Genomic DNA, 13847 nt, shown 5'->3' on the forward strand with positions numbered 1-13847 from the left:
TTGACGCAATAATAAACTCTAGGCTTGCTGAGTAGCCACGTGTCATTCACAGGGTTACTGGTTTGCCCACAGTAAGTAAAGCAAACTAAAAAAAGCAACAGAAATATGGAATAACTGTCACCCATCAATAAAACTCAAGTCATAACTGCTCATTTTAATCAAACTTTTATCTTCCATGCTCTTCTTTGTATCACTCTTCACCCTCTGTATGTTCGGTTTTGAAGAAATCTGTGTAAATAGGAAAGGAGGAAAAAAAGGGCAGCTGTTTTCAATGGATTTGCCTTGAATTTGCCGCAAGCTTTTGCAAGTAGTATGTGTCTAAAATGGGATGTGAGTGTATCTAGTGTCAGTCAGTGCATGCATAGACTGAGGCTTTTCTCACCAATAACTCTGTTCCCAGAAGAATCACAGAATGTCAGGGGTTGGAAGGGACCTCGAAAGCTCACCCAGTGCAATCCCCACGCTGGAGCAGGAACACCCAGATGAGGTTCCACAGGAAGGTGTCCAGGTGGGTTTAAATGTCTGCAGAGAAGGAGACTCCACAACCTCCCTGGGCAGCCTGGGCCAGGCTCTGGCACCCTCACCGGGAAGAAGTTTCTTCTCATATTGAAGTGGAACCTCCTGTGTTACAGTTTGTACTCATTGCCCCTTGTCCTATCATTGGTTGTCACCAAGAAGAGCCTGGCTCCATCCTCCTGACACTCACCCTTTATATAAACGTTAATGAGCGAGGAATGCTTGTGAATTCTTTGCTTTAGGAAGATGGATCATTTGCTCGTGTGGATTCGCACCCTTACCAAATTAATGGTTAAAAGACTGTTGTGGAGTTTTCCACTTCAGCTTGGTGGAGACAGCTAGGTTGCCCTGTCCTTTTGCACTGGCAGGTAATTTTAAACTTCGACAACAACCAAAAAACCCCACGTGTCCCCATCTAATGGAGGTTGCCATACTTATAATGCCCACAGAACAGGGCAGTGACTTTTCTGGCTAAATGTCTGTATCTCTCCTTTGGACCTCCCGCTGTCCCCTCTCTTTTGCTCAGTGCTGCTTTCTCCCCGACCGATTTCCCACGTGTGTACTCGAGAATGTTTCAAGGCAGTGTTATCATTCCTAAGGAATCTACTGTGCGTGCACAGGCTACAGAGGGTTTTTTTTTCGGCTGTTATTACTTGGCCAAATCAACCCCGTTTTCCACCTGGATACCGAAATATAGATCTCCTCCCTTAAGGCCGTCTCCCTTCCAAATAGAGGCTTCCAAATCACCAAGGCACTAAAGCGGTTTCTTAGATTGCTCAAGAATTTTTTAATAATAGGGAAAGGTGTTAGCCTTTCTATTCACAAGAGAAAGGCTTAAAAAAATAAAGTTTTCATTTTTTTTGTTCTAATGAACAAACTAGATTGCAGCAAGGTTTAAAAGATTACAAGTAATTGTTCTTGGCTAGAAGTGAGGTATGGAGACTGCTTCCAAAACCAGTGAAAGCTTAGGAAGGTGTGTTAAAAGCAGAAGAACCTTTTAAATTGAAAATAGGTAGTTAGAGCACTTTGTTACTAGATGTCTTTACACAGTTGATCCACAGAGAGGTATCAAAGTGAAGTGGGCTCTGTGTGATTGAAATGTTGCACTGTCTGCTTAAGAGTGAGTTTAAAACTTCATGAGGCAATACAGAGTGTTCACTACTGGGGTTTGGGACTACTGTGTGCAGCAGAGCTCATGTACAGCAGTTGCTATGTAGTTATATTTTATGGCATTGGACCAACTCAGTGTAAGAGTGGGAGGCTGGAAAAAGGTGAAAAGGAGGTTGCTGGTATAGTGGATTATTGTGTGGCTGGAACTGCCGCATCCAGGAAGCTTTGAGTGAGGCTTCCACTTCGTGCAGAGAAACTGCTTTGAAGGCGCCTGTGAGTGGCAACTGGGAAGTGTTTTAGACCAATTTATTACTGCATTTGGGTGGGCACTGGGAATGACTGGCTTGAGAGGGAGGCAAGAAAGGGAAAGATGTGATCACCTAACCAGATGCAGGAATGGATGTGTGTTTTTAAGGGTATTGCTAGTTTACTACGCTGAAGATGATTTTTGAGAGTTTTAGGCTGTGTAAGTAGGAATCTATTAACCTTAAAGCTATTGAGGCGTCCTCCTGCCTCAGCTCACAGTCTCTGATCTCTCTCCCAACAGGCACTTGAATCAAAACTGACTGTTGTAAAGGGCAAACTCAGCTTTCTGATCACACAACAGATCTCGGTTTTGATGTTCCTACTTCCCTACACATGAAACTCCCATGGGTGTGACTGGAACAATAGGATTATTTTCCAAATTATTTTTTATTGTAGTAACGCCCAGGACAGCCTTGTGCCAGACATGGCAGACATGGAAGAAAAAGTTTTCAATTTAAATAACAAATTAACACACAGGCTTGGGGTTTTGTTTTTCAGATTGATTAACACTTTGAATACCCAGGCAGAGCGGTTTTGCAAGGCTCGGCTTTTATTGAACTGGGCCTCATGTGGCTCATCTTAGGGGTCTCTGAGCTGGGCAAGCAGACGACAATGTGCTTTACCTACTCCATGCAGCACAGCCTGGTGTTCAGAATGACCTGGCATATCAGTAGAGCAGTTACTGGAGAAAAGTGCTTTGCTCCTGGAGTACAGGTGTGTTGGCAGGGTACACCTGTCCCCCCAAAAAACCTTCCTGGAGCACCAGCTTGTCTCAGACCTAATGGAAATGCTGGCTGATGGGTACCTGAATTTCAGTTGTCTTGCTTAATGCAAGTGGCTGACCTGACAAATCAAAAAGGGAAAAGGGGAATTGTTGATCTCAAAGCAATATAAGTAGATGGATTTGTCTAGACTGGCTGATTATTTCGTATCACCTCCTCCAGCAGCAGAAACATTAGAAAGCTGTGGGGTTTTCTTGCATTACAGCAAAGGCTGTTTCTTTAGCAGTTTCAATGAGGATGTTGTCATGTCTGGCTGTTTGTAGGGCAGTCACCTGAAACAGAAGTGATGTGGAATAAAGCTGGGCCTGCATGCTTACTGTGACTTCACCCTAGGAAGAGGTCCCGTTGGGTTGTGAAATCTGGTTCCTGACAATGATGTGCAATCACACTGGTAGGTAGCTACTCTAGAAAGTTCTTGTCCCTTGTATACCAGAGCCCACAAACTGCTTTTCAAGTTGCTGAACAAGCTGAAGACCTAGACCGAATGAAATGATTATAATGTGTTACAGGAAAAGATGGCAAGCGGGTGGAGGAAGTGTTGCTAGAAGAGTTCTGGGTTTTTACCTGACACAGCAGTCTATATAGGTATTTCAAGTCGTATCCTTAGCACTTCTGAATCTGAAGCTGATGCTCTGTTCCGCTTGTCAATGCCTTTATGGGCCCACAGGACACTGCTCTGAGTGTTGAAATAGCTCAGGAAAACAAATCTGTATTCCCTTAAAGAGAGAAAGCAATGTTTTGTCTGTGGGATCTTCGTCAATATGCTTTTTAGCTATCAAAAGGGTGTACCTGTCTCAAATGACAGTAATGTTTCTACTGTTCAGCACCAGGAAAAACCTGAAACATGGACGTTACGTAGGCAGATTAACTGTATGCAACTAATCAGAAGCAATGACTTGTTTGTGCCATCCTATTTTTTTTTCTTTGATATGCTCAATGCTCTACTTTTGACATTGCCTTTTGTTCTCGTTGTAATTTGTGGCTTTTGGTGCCAGTATAATGCTAATGAAAAACACTGCTTCATTTAGGCAGAGTCCCTGTGTTCCTGTCATGCATGTGGCTTTCATTGGTGCTTGTAAGTGCTGTGATTTTGGCAACAGAGAGCTGAATGCAAGGCACAAAGATGCACTGTTGTCTGTACAGAGCTCTGTAAGCAAAAAAATAAATTCAGAAGCAACCGCTGTTCAACCCTTGCAGACTCACTGTTGGTGCCTGTAGATACAGGCCCTGCAGGGCTACGTATGCGATTTGAAGGAGATGCTGAAAACCAGCAGGAGCCGGATTTGTCTGTTTTGGAGGACTCGGATTGTGTGAACTGTCATTTATTTAGGATGCAATGTAGCAAGGGGAATTAAAGACAGCTATGGGTACTGACTTTATGGATTGTGGAGGAGACTCTGTAGCTGTAACAGGAGTGCTAGTAAAGCATAGGGTGCTGTTAGAGGGTTGCTAACTCCTTATACTGAGGTTTTAGGGACAAACAAGCCATGTCTGAGTGTCCTGGTTTTCCACTTACAATTCCCCCTTCACATCTTACTTACTCAAAGTTACGGTTTAATACTGGATGAATTCCTGTTGGCACAAATTTAGAGGGTACTGACTTTGACAGTAGTCTTGTATTTCAATGAAGATCAGGGCCACTGTCTTCAACTTAAGCACTTCTAGATCAGATCTTCAGAGGAGGACACACAAGTGCCAGATGTCACTTTTGAGCACAGGGATGTATTTTAGACAAATAGTCATTGTTCTAAATCTCAGTTCTAATGCTTTCAATCAAGGTCTTATGGATATTTTTTTCCTTAACCTCACCCTTCCTCTCAAGGTCAGGCTTTCTAGGAATGAGCCAACCAGTACCATGGATGTATTTGCAATAGGAAGGTAGGAGACCTATCTACAGCCAGGTTATCCAGCTGTGCAAAAATGTTTAGACTCAGGTTCTTCTTTTGAAAGGCTCTAATTCAAGGAGCTTTCATGTTTCAAAAATGACACAGCTGTAATTGTGCATGATTTCCACGCTGCGTGGATATTGAATGCCGAATTCCATCAAGTCAGTCTAATTTAACAAAGATTCCATGGATATTTTTGTACATTTCCTCTTTCCTCCCTCTGTGAACACTGGAAACTCCCGTCCTCTCATTGATTGTGATAAACTTGGGAGAGGGAGCAGCAAAACAGTTCAGTGCATAGAAGAATGCCTGTAAAAGCAAAGCACTTCAAAGGAGTGAACCCTCCTTTTATTTCTGAGCGCTCAGTCATGGACTAACTTCTTTCATTTTCATGATGAAGGTAATTATGGTTTAGGTCAATCATTTGTTTGATTCAGCTGGAACATGCCACTAGCAAATTCAGAGGACCTGGGCAATGGGTATAAATCAGAGGGACTTTACGCTATGGAAATACTTCTTGTGCCTTCTGACCTCTTTCCCCTTACACGTGCATAAACAGATACAGAGGGGCATGTAGTGAAGACGATTAATTTATTTCTGATACTACTTGCCTGCTCAACCTTTAAGTCTTCATCTACCTCTGTTATATTTTGCATTTATATTAGTGCTGATATAGATGGTGGACCTACTGTATAAATGAATCAAGCGTGTGTAACAGATGAGCACTATCATCTTCAGAGCCCCTCCTTCGTTAGTTACAGCTCTTGGAAGGTGCCCTGTGAATGAGGTGGGGGATTGGAAGAGAAGAGGAATGGTCTCATGGCTGAGGAAGCTGAATGTTGCTCTGGGGAGCTGGATTCTCTCTTTGTCTCTGAAAAAGAGATGCACCTGCAGCTCCATAACCATTTGGCTATTCTGCTTCTAGGCTTTTAATAATTCCAGCAGGGAGGGGTTTTTCCCTTAACCCCTGTAACTTCAATGGCTGCAGAAGGATAAGGCAAAAGTTTGTGCAGTTTCCTATGAACTGAAGTGAGTTCAGCCCTCGAGGTAACACTGCTTGGAAGGTCAAACATGCACACAACAAAGCAAGGAAAGCACAGTTAAATGCACTTGGCTGCAGAATTTGCTGAAGCTGTTGTGCAGACTGAGCTGTGTTTTCCTCCTAAGGTAAAGATTCCTCTAGGACTCCACTCCCTCCAGCAGTCTCTGATAATCCACTTTGTGTGGGAAAACTTAAGACTGTTATTGGCAACTGAGTATCTGAAGTGCACTAAGCACTGTACATATTTCCCCCTGGGGAAGGGCTATGCTATTGGGAGGTACCTAGATAAATAGTCCCATCTTACTCTGCTAGCCAGAACTTATTTTTATGGCCACTTTTTTCAGACTCTTTCTGGAGAACGTGGTGGTGTGTGCGCAGAGATTGGACTTCCTTCCAGTCTTTGTCTGACCAGCACAGCGGAGCAGGAGACCTGGAACTTGTCTTATTCCTGTTTGTGCCTCTGGCTCTCTGTTGCTTCAAATGGCTGCTGCTGTCTGGCCTCAGAAACACCAGCAGTTTTCCAGTTTTATTCGTGTCCCAAAATGAATGGGCTGTTACACAGATTTTTCTCCCTTTTTCACAGGAGTCGGGGTAACCTCTATTAGTGACTATGAAGTACTCAGTGGGCGTAAGGCATGTGTAAAACATCAATATTGACAACAAGATTACTGTGGCTTGTCATGTCTTCTGACGTGCAGACCTCTTAAAACTTTGTAAAAGAAGAGCAGGCTCTGCTTTGAACTGAACCTTGCCATCATACACTTGTGTACAGCCACCCCCTTGCCCCTGCCAGGTGGTCTTTCATGGATTCCTTAGCAATAGTCCATCAATCTATGGGCCTCAATTAATCCATCAGCTCTGAACATTCTAATATTGTGGAAACTGCTGCTCACAATTGAATTTTGCAGCTGGGTCTTTGCTGGACAATGAGCTGAATGATGCTCTTGGATCCTAAAACCTACTTACCTGGTCAAGCACAGGAGAGACTTAAGCCCAACCTGGTGTTTATCTCAGATTTCCAGTAATATGTGATTGGACTGTTTCCTTTTTGGCTACATCACAGCAGTAAGACTAATCTGGTCACAGCCCAATGAATTAGCCGGTAAATTTTATCCTGATGAGAATCAAAGCACATTCAGGGAGGTGTGTATTTGTGAATAAAGAAGGGAATAATGTAGTTATGTAGAACTGGATGGTTCAGGAAGAGAGACCCCAGAGAACCTGGCAGCCTTTGGAGCTGGATTTCTTGTCATGTAGAGGGCAACTTCTGCTCCTGGCCTCAGTGGAGTCTACAAATAAAGAACCCCTTCTAATGATGGATTGCTGTTCTGGCAAAAAGCTAGGGGAATGCCATACTACTTACACAGAGAAAAGGGCACAGTTTGCTTTCATGGAGTCAGGATGGCAACTTTTTCCCAGTGAAAGTCAGCGACCTTCTGATTTTATTGAAATTCCTCTGTAGGATTGCAGGGCAACTGATAGCTCCAGTGAAAAATGTTATGAGGAAACTTGGGGAAATCTATCTAGTTAGCAAAACACTCCTACTGTTTTCTGTGCCCTAAACGCTGATCTCTGCTAAGTATAACACACAGTGTGTTATCCTTATGGAAACAAAAAGATAATTCAGTGCAGTTGTTTACACAGCACAGAGCTTTAGGGCAAATCATGAACATCAGAAATGCCAACCTTATTGAGAGACTTCTGCAATATTGGGAGTGGAGAGGGGCAATTCTTGCTTAGACACATGCAATAGGTGCTGATGAAACAATCCTGTGTATAGAGGTCTGGGTGGGTTTGTGGCTTGGTGTGGTGGTGTGTTTTTGTTGGTGTGGTGGGGTTTTTTTTGTCTGCCAGAAAGACTTTGCTTCTGTCTTGGCTACTTAAGTCTTGGTGATCTGAGCTTTTGTGTTGTACCGTGTGGCATGTGCTTTCATCGGAAGTACTAAAACCATAGTAAATCTCCATTTTACTTGGCTCTACCATAGCATAAATGGCTTTGTTAGGAGTCTAACTTGCAGGATTGTCTCTGCTGAAAGTGCAGCTTTTCACGGTGGTAGGAGCACGGTGTGTTATAAGGCCACAGATATCTGGAGTTGTAGCCGTCCATGTCTTTCAGTCCAGTGAACACATCAGCCCCAGGGCCCTGTGTGTGGGAGGTGTTGCCTGCTGTAGGTCTGGCCTTAACCACATGGCAATAAGTCGGTCTTGTGTGTAGAGCTGGACTGTTGTCCCACTGAAAGAAGTGATTAGGCAAGAATGTAGCCGCTTTCATTTTCAAGTTGCATGCTCCTGATTAAACAGGCTATTTGCGGAGTCCTGATCAGTGCAGCCCGGTGGTTTCTGACGTTGTTCAGTTTGTGATTGCTTGTCCAGTGAAATGAAGCCTACGAACAACTGGTTGGCTTTTTTCTTGCAACACCCTTAGAAGGTCCTTCAGGGACCCCCAGGATTCTGACAAGTTTGGATAAAAAAACAGCAGTTTAGACTAGGAAAGACACAAAACAGAGCTTTGGGGATGGCTCTGTGAGTTTGTGGTGTGAGGCTTTCTAGGCATTCACCGTATATGAATGGGCGGAGGGATCCCTTGCACGTTCCCTTTGAGTGATGGGCTCAGGAAACTGTCCTGTGCAAATCCACATGGTGAGGAGGAAGGAAGGGGCAGCTTGTTGTCTGTCAGTGTCTTCCCATCCACAAAATGATTGCTCTAAGTTAATTCCTGGCTAGCATGACTGAGTTGAGCTTTGATATGTGAATATGTTGCTGTTCTGCAACTTATGGTATTTAACTTGAGTATTTGTTACCTTGCACTTCTCCCCCCTCTGCAGTTGCTTTTCCCTCTTTCTGTAGGATTACAGGCTGTACAGACATCCAGAATCCCCAGGGGCTGAACTGTGCATCCAAATAAAGCTTCTGAAGGGGTGCAGCAGGTTCAGAAAGCTGATGGGGTGCAGAATATGGCATCTGCCTACAGGGGCAAAACGCAACTCAAGCTCCCTATGTAAGTCCAGCTGCCCTTTGAGGTCGTCTCAGCCTGTTCCATGCACCGTCTGGGCATTTAGGTTTGTGTGTCCCCTCCTATGCCCAAGTGCCTGAAGCTGCCCATCACCACTCTTATGTGGTCAGCAGAGTGGGGAACTCCACACATCTGCTGAGGGAGAGGTCTGTTTAAGCTCAAACCAGTAGTTTTCAGAGTATCTCCAAATGGAAGCAAACTATTGAGTTTGTTGCTCTGTTTAGCCTGAAATGTCCACAGTAACATCCCAAACCTGGACAGTAAGTATGATTGGATATCTGCTGGCATCAGTACTTGCATTCTCTCTGGAATGACATGATGTCAGCAGCCATCAAGACATGAGATCTTGGTCTGTAGCTCTAGACCAAAAGTGTCTAAATCAGTAGCTTGCATGCCATGGTCAGCAGATCCTCACTTGTTCATGAAAATATTCCAAGAATTTAAATAGGGTGTGAGAGGAGGGCATCCCTTTGGAAACAGATGGGGAAGCTGGACCAAGCAAGACTTGTCTGTAAGCAAAGCAGTGGAGCAAACGCCAATTCCGTGAGATGCTGTGGGGCACCATGCTAAATGTGCTGGTGATGAGCATGCACGAGATCTGACAGACCCAGCCCTAAAGGAGCTGCTATTTGGATGGTTTTGTTTGCTTGGTTGGAATATTCTTTTTGAATAAGCAGCAATATATTCTCTGCCATCCTGGATGCATGCCAGTAAGAGTCCTAAACATTTCTTGCTAGCATCTGTGTATAATGGGTCATTTATAGTCTCTGTAAGCCATGATGGGGCCTTTCGTCACTTTGTCTGAAGCCTGCTTGCATTCTGGAGATTGTTCTTGCTGACTTTTGGCTTGCAAAGAGAAATCTTGGGGTGGTTTTGTCTGGTTGTTGTAGTCACTGTGCTATTACATCTACAGTGAGTGCCAAGCTACGTATCCTGATGCATCTCATGATCAACTCTGTTTCTGTCTTTGTCTCACCTGCATCTGTGCCACAGTAAAACACCTAAAAGCTGCATTTGTAGGAAAAGTGTTTGGTTTCTTCCCCCAGTAACATGCAGGGTTCTCTCATATTCACTGTAGTGTAGGAGCAGCTTTACCTGCAAGTGCTGCCTGAGGCTCTGTCACTAGATTGTGACAAGGTCTGTTCAGCATCTCTCGCTTCCAAGAAAGGCTTTTGCAAGGAGAAACGACAACTTGACTGCTGAATTCCTTGGACTTGGAAGGGGATGTGTGTACCTGAACAGATTATTCCAAGGACCAGGTAGAGCAAAGATGTGAGAGATTACTCAGAAAACAGCAATTTCGGACTTGTTTGGAAAGAAAAATATGTCTGTGTGCTGGTGGCACACACTGAATAAAAGCCGTGACAAGAACAACTTTGTAGATAGCTTGAAATAATCAACCTTTCTGGCAGTTTCTGACATAGGCACCTTGCACAGTGCCACCTGTTTAGCTGCAGATCCACAAAAGTAGATCTAGACTCCCCAGCTGGTGGAAAATAATCCTCAAAGGAGTAAGATGATGTTACATCTGGGTCTGTGCAAGGGAAAGCAGAAGGGAATATCGGTTAGTTTCCAGTTTCTCTTTAGGAATTGCAATTTGGAGCTGCCATTATACATTAACCAGAGCAGATAGGCCGCCAGATTCCCTCTGGCAGTTGTGGAATCTGCCTCTTCTCTTCTGCGTTGTGCCGGGGTGCGTGATGCTGTTTGTTCACCTTCCCACCTCATTTGCCTTCAAGAATATGAAGCTCTCTAGTTTCAGCATCAGATATGGAGGAATTTTCTTGCAATGCAGTGTATCTCTTTTTTTTTTTTTTTTTTTAAATCTGACACAAAGTGCTTTATGTGTACCCAAGGAAGTGGACAGGTTGTCTCAGAAGCCCACCAAAATCAGTATCAGAGTGAAATGATCAGTATAGGATGATCCAGCTCCACACCATGGAAACAGTAATTCTTCCCAGATGACTCTGTGATAGCTTTTGTCACATTTCCAATCTTTAGCTCCTGACTTTGTGTTTCTTGTGGTTTTGCTCCCTAAACTTTCTGCAGAAGTTGTGTTGAGCCTGTTAAAGGATCTGCTGTCATTATGCGATCTGAAGCTTTGCTAGTCTTTCATCCCCGTTTTTTTGCCCTTTGGTTCTATGATGTAGATGTTAGTAGAGATATTTGAGTGTCTGATCCCTATAAAGACACCACACATCTTTGATAAATCTGAGAGAAGAGGTTCTCTAAGACCACCCTACCAGCCTGGGAGGCACCTGAGATGCAACTGTAGTCTGTGCTTTCTGATGAGGAGCTGCAAGTGGGTTTATGGTGAGCAGGAGCAGTGTCTGCAGGGAAAGGCGAGGGGCTGGGTGGGAAGCCGCCCCCTCTATGGGTGCCCCAGCTCACCCTCCTGGCCATGCCGAAGGTTTGGTGAGCAGTTTGCTGGCCCCAGCTTGCCCATTGTGGTCTGCAGCACTCAGCTCAGCCGCTGGCATGTGTGCCTCCTATTCATGGAAATGAGAGTTATCCAGAGAGCAGGGAGCCTCCTGCAGAGATAGGAGGGGAATCCAAAAAGGAAACAAAATGCAACAAATGCTGTAAATGGCAAATACTGGAAAAATTTGAACTGTTGTGGGGAAGGTGGGTGAGGGAAGGAGGAGGGGATGTGCAGACGGCTGCTTCCATTGTGCAAGCGGTTTGTTTTTTTGCGGTGTGAGCTTGGGAAGCCACTGTGATACTTGGAGAAGAAGGGATTGACTGTACTGGGGGCTCTTGCTTTAGGATGGATGGGGTGCAGGACTCTCCTGCATGTGCAGGAAATGCTGACACAAGCATTTTGGGTTTTGGAGCGCAAGCTGGTGTCTCCACTTTCCATTAGTGACTACAGGTCTGATCCCAAATCACTAGGAAAGCGGCTCGTGAACCTGTTAACTATGCTGAGATACAAAAGCAGAAATATGAACCAGTTTTTGGCAAATATGAATCGTGTTTGCAAGGGGGAAATGAAAGTATCTTTCCTCCCCTACTGCCCCAAGCACAACACTGGAACCCAGAAACATATTTTTCAGAGAAGGTGGAAAGGGTCTATGGGTCCGGATTCCCAGGGCTGACACTGCTGCTCCTGCCTTCTCTTATATATGCCTTATGGTGAGGAGATCTCTCTTGTTTTCATATGTGACAACATAAGACACTAGTCCCCCCCCTCCCCTGCATTTGTCTTGCCCATTTTTAGACCGTAACATCGCCAGGACAGCAATATGACTTGTTTGGCACCCAGCTTGTTTGAGCCTTGCTGATAATGAGCTCCACCACACCAAATAGCAAAATTTTCCAACTCAGATGTTGTTCACAATGTTGGGAGGCTGGGGAATGATACCATAATGAGCAGGATGAAATTGAGTCTAGTACAATGGGAACTGACTATCAGGAGATTTGGAACTTTTTTCCTGAAGTCCTATTGTTTATGATAACTAACAGAACTAAATCATGTACTGTAAAACTCTGGCCTCTGAGGACCAAGCAAGAGGCGTTACTGGGTCTCTTGTGGTTCAGGTTGGCAGAAGCAGGGAATCTTTCTGCAGCTATTGGGAGGGGAGGGCGGGGTGAGAAATGAAGACTACAAGTTAGACTCGCGATGGCTGGCAGAAGAAACAACCCCACCCCTAGATACTTGGTCTGTTTTTACTGCAGTCTGTTATATGTTGATTCAGCTTGAACTGGTGCTAATGGTGTCCTTTCTCTCTGCAGGCATTGGTGTCACTATACAGTCACACGGACAGTTTCCTGCCAGGTGCAGAATGGGTCAGAAACAGTCATCCAGCGAGTTTATCAGAGCTGCCGGTGGCCAGGACCTTGTGCCAACCTAGTGAGGTAAAAATCTTCATGTCTCACGTTGCCCAGATTTTCCAGCACTTCTCATTAAATGGGTTAGTTTTCAATTACTGCATAGAGGATGGAGATCAGTGCCTCAGATGTGATACCCCTGGTGGTGTAACTATAGAATGCCACTGGTGTTATCTGCAGAGTAACCATGCGTGCAGGTAAGTGTAGCATGGGGGACAAGCTACATAAAACAGTTTAGCTTAGGTTGTAATGCCAATTTGTACTTCACACAGGAGGCTGTTGCTAGTCAGGTGTGAAGCTAAATAAATGTGAAGTGCAGCAGAATGTGGTGTGACTGAACAGGGTTGGAGGGGATGCTGGACAAATGGCACTGTGTGGCTTGTTGGTATTGGGTCCTTGTACTCGGGTCTTTAAAAGAAATATTAATGACATATACTGAGAAGCTTTGATTGAATCACAGAATGTTAGGGATTGGAAGGGACCTTGAAAGATCATCAGTCCAATCCCCCTGCCAGAGCAGGAAAAAAATAATCCCTTGCAGCTGCTGATGGACAAAGGTAATGTGCCTTCTACCTTTTAGAGTGGAATTTCCTTATAGCACTCCTGCATCTCACTGTCCTTTATAGACATGCACATAAGCACAATGTCCCCTCTCCTCAGAAGAGAAAGAGATGTTAGAGACAGTGACTTGTCAAAAATTTACCCCAGGTTTGCTGTTAGCCTGCTTTGCCTTTCAGTCATATACAGTCTTGGGACCTACCTACATCTAAGGAGGAAGAAAACCAAACAAAACACCAAAGCAACCAACCAAAAAACCCAAGCTGCACCTGAAATAGCTATCCCTACCTACCACCTTTCCTTGTGTAAAGTGTCTTTGTATTGTTGAGATTTGCCTTCTCTGAAAGACATTCTCAGAGCAGAAAGAGCAGAACAGTGTTACCCACCCATCTGGGAATTGGTGCAAAAAAACCATTGTGCTCTAAATTTACACCTAATTTCTATAACAATTTCCATGTAGACAAGCCCATAATGTGGCTCACAAAGCTTAGTCATTATATTGCTATTGTTACCAGTTCACCCACAGGACACTGATTGAAGTCCTCTTGTAGCTGATAATCTACCCAGAACTTGGTTGAGCTGTACGCTTAAATATCCAGAGATCCACCTTCCCAATCTGTTCTTGCGACTCTTCATCTGGAATTCACATTTTCCATGTGGCAGTTACCACAGTTGTTTCTCCAGTTTCCACTTGGCCAATGGTCAGTCGAAGGTTTTTCGCTTGTAATATATCTGCTTTGGTGTCTCTTTGGTCTTGTTTTACGCAAGGCTGTGGTTGAAACACTTAATATTTTACACTGTCATGG

The 13847-nt window shown here is 44.3% G+C and overlaps 1 protein-coding gene across 6 annotated transcripts in view; it reads left to right on the top strand.

Moving 5' to 3' along the window:
• COL26A1 (collagen type XXVI alpha 1 chain) overlaps positions 1-13847 on the top strand; it is a 160933-nt gene that overhangs the window by 10791 nt on the left and 136295 nt on the right. For all 6 annotated transcript variants that reach the window (XM_065853206.2, XM_065853208.2, XM_065853207.2 and 3 more), the window contains exon 2: positions 12388-12510. In XM_065853206.2, the coding sequence (XP_065709278.1) occupies positions 12388-12510 (123 nt within the window). The remainder of the gene's footprint in view (positions 1-12387; positions 12511-13847) is intronic.

The sequence above is a fragment of the Patagioenas fasciata genome, chromosome 19, assembly GCF_037038585.1.
Source record: "Patagioenas fasciata isolate bPatFas1 chromosome 19, bPatFas1.hap1, whole genome shotgun sequence".
Lineage (NCBI taxonomy): Eukaryota > Metazoa > Chordata > Aves > Columbiformes > Columbidae > Patagioenas > Patagioenas fasciata.